General features: G+C 29.5%; 1 protein-coding gene across 5 annotated transcripts in view; it reads left to right on the plus strand.

Moving 5' to 3' along the window:
• Positions 1 to 7,553, plus strand: part of LOC105109392 (36.4 kDa proline-rich protein) — a 19,007-nt gene that overhangs the window by 8,263 nt on the left and 3,191 nt on the right. The window contains exons 1-2 of one of the 5 annotated variants that reach the window (XR_839243.1): positions 2,173 to 2,764; positions 2,894 to 2,971. Coding sequence is in view for 3 of the 5 variants with exons in the window: in XM_011004106.1 (XP_011002408.1) it covers positions 2,253 to 2,756 (504 nt within the window). In the remaining 2 variants the exon portion in view is untranslated. Of the gene's footprint in view, positions 1 to 2,157; positions 2,765 to 2,893; positions 3,193 to 7,553 lie in introns of those variants that run through there. The other 4 variants (XM_011004101.1, XM_011004102.1, XM_011004105.1 and 1 more) reach the window with 4 other exon arrangements.

A 7,553-nucleotide genomic window follows, 5' to 3' on the forward strand; every position in this document is an offset into this window, starting at 1 on the left:
ACCAGTCAATGTCTCTGGTGGTGATAAAGAGTTTATTTAGACGAAAGACTATATATATATATATATATATATATATATATATCTTCTTGGATGACTAAAGGAGAAGAATGATGCCCAAAAAGACGAACACCAATTTGATAAAAGAATTAATAATCCAAAAGGATGTGCCATCGTTAAGAGCTGGCCTTGCAAGTTGTCGTTTTTGGACATACATATACCCAGTCTAGCTACGGTGTGAAGTGAGAATGAAACCTCCCAATCGCCGCCTATCCTCGTGAGCAAGTAGCCTTGTCGTCGGCTCAATTGGTAGCTGTGCCCAGTTTGCTTAGTTTAAAACTATTAATGTCAATAAGTTCGGTGGGATAGAAAATCCAATGATGTAGCCATCCAACGTATCTAAGTTGATGCAATGGAGCATGCACATGAGCTTGAGATAAATCTCGACCAAAACATGCTAAATATGAAAAATTATGATTGGTTGGATAGTCGAATTTGACATTGATCTGGTTTTTTTTCTTAAAAAAAAAAAAGATTCCTTTCTTCATGGTTCCGAATCTGGTACCTCACCTTCACAAATTATGCAAATACCACTTTATCATTTCTTGTTCTATAATTTTAATTTTGGAAAAAAGAAGTTATATTATAATGCTATTGATCCAGTTGTTTGACCAATGTAATTCCACTACTTGAACCATTACATAGTAATTCAACAGTCTGATAATTTTAATAGCATTGCTAGAGTTCACTGAAGAGATTTCTCCATAACAAAAAAAATTCAATCCCACCAAAATATAAGCCCCGAAACAAAAATAAAATAAAATATAAATCTATTATTAGAATTAATTTTGAAATCAAAGCATTCTTTTAATTTTTTAAATGCACTATAATTATTAAAAATATATTTATTTTTTTAAGTTACTTAAATTATCCTATAACATAAATATAATTATCTTAATATTGCAAATTTCTATCAACATTACAACTTTTGAAAACTCTAATTCTTATTGACTATTAACTCTAAGAATATATATTTTAATGTCAAACAATCATCTTAATTTAATAGTTTAATATGTTAAGTTAAATTATAAGATATGATTATTTATATTATTTCCTAATATACTTTAAAAAATAAAAAGTTTTTTGGGTTTAAAACTTGTATAAATTTATATTATTTTTTATTTAATTTTTTATTAAATAAATAAAAATAATAAGATTATTACTTGAAATCTCTAAATATTATCCACCACATACTCTAAGAATAGATATCCTAATCTCTCGAGCAATTATGCAAATCAAGCCACGTTAGTTGTTTGGAAATTCTAATGCAAGAAAAGCATGCATCAAGCTAGTGGTTTTCTCTATTTTAATTGTTTGTGACTATGCGGCCGACACAATTACAAGTCTATGATTGAGTGCCAATAACCCGAGCGTTGCTCGTCCTCTTATATATGTTGTTCTTCATATAAAGATTTATTCTCTCTAAGAAAATTGCATATTTCATTTGATAGAAGTTTACATTAATGATTTAAGATTAAAGCTCTGAAAGAGATAGTTAGTAAAGTATTCCTTATAATACAACATTCTAACGTTAATGAACCACGTAATTAAAACAATGTTATTTATAAACTTGCCAAACCCAACTAATCAATTTGATAACCAATTCACAGCTTGGCAAGTACTATCATATTTTAAATTGAATTGAATGTGAGTTAAAATCTGATTTAATTTGTAAACAATTTCAAATAATAACCATTTATTTTTTTAAAAAAAAATCTTGGAATAACATTATTTTGAATCCATCCAGCTAACTGTAAAAGTTGTAAATGTAATTGAAAATGGATTCATTTATTCCTACATTCAATTGTTTCTTTTCCACAAGTGGCTTCTCAACAAGGCACTAAAGGTTAAAATATCCTCTATCCGAAAACCGTGTTTTTTGATTTCCTTGTCCCAAAATCCAATTTGATAATTGGCGACGAAAATAATTGAAATGTTCGTAATTACACCAATGCCATTTTATTTGCCCCAAAATCAAATTTTATAATGATAATGAAACTATTTGAACAATCACGATTGCTAGCGCAAAGCAGTGGTGTCTGTTAAGTGAATCAATAATGACAAAAGTCACAATAAAATATTGGACTGAAAATAATATGAGCATGAATCTTAGATCTACCATGTCTATAAGAAGGATAGGATGCATGACTTAAGCTTCATATTCACTTGAGAACTCAGCAAAGTAAGTAGACACGATGGCTAAGTTTGCTGTGGCTAATCTCTTGATCCTTCTTTTGAACTTGGGCGCTTTGCTTACTTCAATTGCCTGTCCCTCTTGCCCTTCCCCGCCTCACCCTAAGCCACCAGTAAAACCTCCCAAAGTAAAGCCGCCATTCCACCCTAAACCACCAATCGTGAAGCCACCAAAGCCTGAAACACCATGCCCTCCTCCTCCAGCACCACCAATCGTGAAGCCACCACCAACACCACCGAAGCAAGAGACTTGCCCCATTGACACTCTCAAGTTAGGCGCATGTGTGGATGTCCTAGGCGGACTAATCCACGTTGGTATTGGCAGTAGTGCCAAGGATGAATGCTGCCCACTGCTGGAAGGTCTTGTAGACTTGGATGCTGCTTTATGCCTTTGCACCGCTATCAAGGCTAAACTTCTCAACATCAATCTTATTATACCAATTGCTCTTGAGCTCCTTGTTGACTGTGGCAAGACCCCACCTGAAGGGTTCAAGTGTCCTTCCTAATTAATTAGGTACTGCCTAGCTTCAATCTTCAGAATTCTTCTATATGTAAATGATTTTTTGTATTGATTTTGACTAGATGTTCAGTTAATTAGAAAAATATTAATTCATAGTTTGTCTTCTGTGTTCGATGATTGCAGGTTGTGCTGCAACTCACAGAGTATACATGTGTGGGCTTGAAAGCATAATTAAAGAATAACTGCACGAGGGATCTTCAAATGGCTAGAATGAAGCATTTTTATATAGGATATCTTGTGTTTTGCTCTCCTAGAGAATTTTCTTCTGTTCTTCTTTCCCTTTTATAGAGAATATATTGCGTGTTAATTTGTTTTACTTCTTGTTTACCTATTATGGCTATGCTTTGTTAAGGGCCAGGGGTTGATGTTCTTCGTGTACCCACTACTTGAAATTAATATTATAAAAATTTGGTTCCATCTTATTATGGACATGAAGCCCACAAGCATAAGACACAAATGAAGTTAGCGTCCATAGACTCCATGCTGGCCTGTGTGTTTTAAACGTACGATTCTCATTTGAAATGAAGTTCATGGTTTTGGAACCTAGAAGTTTTAAGCCTAACAAGATCGTTCCCTGTGATCTATAACTTATTATCTTTTTTGAACTCAAAATTAATGATAAAGAACAAAATTAAATGAAAGAGATCCAGACAGAAAAGGTTTTAAAGTTCATATAAAAATATTTATTTTGATGCTTGAACTTTATAATACACACACATATATATATATAGTCAGTTGTTCAAAAATTTTTTCAATTCAATTTTGACAAAAAAATTCATTTTTATTATTTTTAGATCTTTAATTTAAAAGAAAAAAAAGTCACTAGAATCTAATAATAGAAAGAAAAACTCTATAATTTCATTGATTTCAACCATTAAGTTTGGAAAGGTTCTATTTTGCAAGGAGAGTTTCATTTTTTTTTTAATTTTAAAATGGCCTAAAACTAGATCTAAACTCAAAAAGAATTTTGGTTTTGAATTGATTTTAGTTTTTTAAATAGTTTTTTTAAAGTCATTTTATGTGTTTGTAAAGATATTTGTGCTATTTTCTAATTGTTTTGGTTAAAACTTGGTTTTTGAATAAAAAAAATATATATCTTGTTTTTCAACCCCATAATAGTTGAAATCTTAGGAATTCCACACAACAGATCATTTGGAATATTTTTTTCAAAATATAATATTATGGATGGCAAGGTGTTCTTTGTGATTATATTTTTTTTAAAAGGCCTCTTGCAGATCCACACATAGGCCTTTTTTTTAATGGGCTAGACCCAGCGGCACCTAACCTTTTACTCTTTTTTTTTGTAATTTTTCCTTTTGTAAAAAAATCATGTTTTTTTAATAATTTTTAAAATTATATTTCAATTAATATCTATTCTTTCTTCTTCTTCTTCTTCTTCTTCTTCTTTTGTATTTATCCTTTTTTAAATAGTGTTTTTTTTGTATGAGTTTAATTTTTGAAGAGTTTATTCTAATTCATGTATATTTTTTACATAAAAAATACATTGAAAAAATCAACATATTTAATTTTTTTCTAAAAATAAACCAATAGCAGATGATAGATCAAATAGTTATTACTCACCGATAAAGGCCGAAGTAATGACCAACCTCAAATAGAGTTGATACACCCAAACTAATCACCATATATGAATGCATTACCTCACATGTACTATTCTACATCGACGGGTGAGGACTTGAGGGATGGTCTTATATGAGCACACTTATCTTGACAAGTAATATGCATTTTAGGGCCATGCATGACTGCCATTAACAAATTTGTAAGGCTTGTCAGCCAAAGTAGACTGGTAGTTTCGACGAGGTCATCAAGCTCCTTAAAAAGGATGGATTGTAATATCTTACATCGGCAGTTGAGAAGGACTTGAAGTAGGGCATTATATTAACTTGCTCACCTTAACTTGTAAAATATTTTGAAGCTATGCGTAGTTGTTAAGAATAAATTTGTGAGGTCTGTAAGTCAAAGTGAATAATATCTTACTAGTTAAGTGGGGTGTTACATCATAAAACTCCCAGCTCGTACCTATAAACTGATTTAGGAATAGAAGAATTCTCATCTCTTTAAAAGAATTTGTTTTGCAAGTGTTAAAGTGTCCAAATCTAATTCCTTATGTCTTTTTATTCTTTGTAACTTTCAAAAAATTAATTTTTTTTAAAATTCATTATTCTTATCATTTTATTAATTATTTAATGTTTGATTTGATACAATGTGATGAGCACATTTGTGCATATATGCTTTTAATTTTGACTATACCTGAGTAATTGTTTTTATTAAAGAAATTAATTCATTTGAAGAAGTTACAATATAACTTAAAATATTATTTAGTTTAATAATATAATTATGAAATTGCTCTTGAAAAAACCTATTGAACTAGATATTAAGGGTAAAGTGATCTTTTTGCTATATTATAATTATCTTTAACATATTATATGAAGTTATATTTGTCATTTTTTTGCATAGTAAAGTTACTACTCTAACCCTAGAATAAAAAAATATAATGCCTTTCACTTAAGTATTTTTCGATCATTTTACATCGATTTTATTGTAAATTTAGAGGTTACTCAATGATATATATTAAATATTATTAAAAAGATAATCCCGTGTCGTTTAGGGGGCACGTGTAGAGCTATTCATTCACCAAATACCGCCTTTCATAAAAGCTTTTTTAAGATCTCAACACCCTTTGCTCGGTAGATGTAGATTAGAGCATCTCTGGTTTAAAGTCGATGATATTTTTTTTGTATTTTTTTTCCATTTGTTTTCTTCTCTCTCTCTCCCTTTCTTTCCTCTTTGAATTTAGCATCAGTCCCTTCAAAATTTCAGATCAACCCTTTCAATTTTTTTATTCAATTCACATTTGATCTTTTTCCTTTTGATTACTATTTTTGTTAATAAGCTATAAAATTACAAATATTTTTAAATTTCACAACTCTTTGATTTTTTTAATTTATCAAATTTGATACTCATTCTTTTATATACTATTTATTTTATTTGGGATTTTTTTTTAATTTTTTTCTATCAAACTTTATCCTTATTCTTTTTGTTATTATTGTTTTTGCTTTTGCAAGTTTTTTTATTAATATTTTTTTTCATGATTTCATCATTCATAATTAAATTGTTTGATAATTAACCTTCTTAATTGAACCTAGAATTAGGATTTCATGGGTTGTAAGTTTTAGAGATTAAAAAAAGTTTACAATATTCACCTGAGTTTGATTATTTTTTTCTCTTTTACTAAGTTGATGTTTTTTTTTAGTTTTGATTTATTATTTTTTATTGTTTGTCTTCTATTGGATTAGTTTTAGGTTAGTGTGGGTTCACTTAAAATTTTTTTTGATAGATTTGAACTTTATCCTTCGAACTTTTTTCTCTGATTTTTTATGAGATTATCTCAATCTTATGCTTTAAGTCATGGGGTTTTCGAGTTCATCTGATTTAATATGTTTTTTTTTGTTTTTAATTTTTTTTTTAATTTTTAATTTTTAATTTTATCATTTAATATTGAATTGTTTAATAATCCAAATAGGTTTAAGTCTGGTTTTGTTTATTTTTTTGTTTTTTTATCAGTTTATTTATTATTGTTATATTTTTTATTTAATTATTTAATTTAACAATTAAACTAATAACTCAAGTGTTGGATTTTTTTATAATTTTTTTTCCTTTGATAAAAATTTACCCGGCCCTTTACAGATCATGGATAATAAATCTAGCAAGAAAGAAAGTACTGGAACATAAATGATCTCCTAGGAGACAAGGATTATGGATGAAAGTTATGCCACACGATATTCGATGTCAATAAAATCTGAGACTTGAATTATTGGTTTAATCCCTCCATTTTGGCATTTACTGCGCAGCAGCTATCTAGATGCCAAAAGGAAAAATATATGTGATTGGGTTCAGCTATCTGAAATCTTATGATGTTACCTAAAGTTAATACTATATATGCATAGTGCTTGGTTTACTGGAAAAAGGCTAGAAAAGGGGGGCATAAAAAGGAGGAGGAGGAGGACATTTATACTGGCATGGAAAGGGCTCTTTTGAATGTATTTTGATATGATATGGGTAAAATCTGGTGAAACTTGATAAGAGGACCCAGGATTAATTACTGGAAAAAATCCATTAAGCCATTGGGTTTACTTCTAATCATTTCTGCAATGGAAACCACATAAATAGAAAAGGTGAATTTTTTTAAAAAGAAATTAACAACAAAACAAGATTGTATCAACTTGGTAGGACTGAAAAACCAATGATTTAGTCATCTAAGTACTAGCCTTGCTTGATGCAATGGAGCACGAATATAAGCTAATTAGATCATGCTTGATCAAAATTAGCTAACTCAATAAAATCTGAAAATTTATCATTAGGTGGACAATTGAGTTTGACATTGATCTAATTACATAAAATTAAAAAAAAAACACATTTTACAAGGTTTCAAATTTGGTACATTTATTATTACATGTTATTGATCAAATGATTCAACCACACTATTCCACTTTTCAGATCGGTTTTAATTACATTGCAAAAAAGGTCTGCAGAAATTCCTTCTCAATCAAACAATTAACAAGATGTGAATATATATTTTTTACACAAGAAACCTGAGACAATTGCCTACAACTTTTATGTTTTCGAGTGACTCCAATTTTGACATTATCAATGACGTTTTGGGCAGACAAGAGAAGATAAGGATTGTCACCAAGTCAAGAGTTGGCCACCCACTCATCAATTAGTCATCAAATCAATAGTTCCCAATTTTGGCCTATAAAAGAAG

Source organism: Populus euphratica, unplaced genomic scaffold (assembly GCF_000495115.2).
Source record: "Populus euphratica unplaced genomic scaffold, PopEup_1.0 scaffold215.1, whole genome shotgun sequence".
NCBI classification, from domain to species: Eukaryota; Viridiplantae; Streptophyta; class Magnoliopsida; order Malpighiales; family Salicaceae; genus Populus; species Populus euphratica.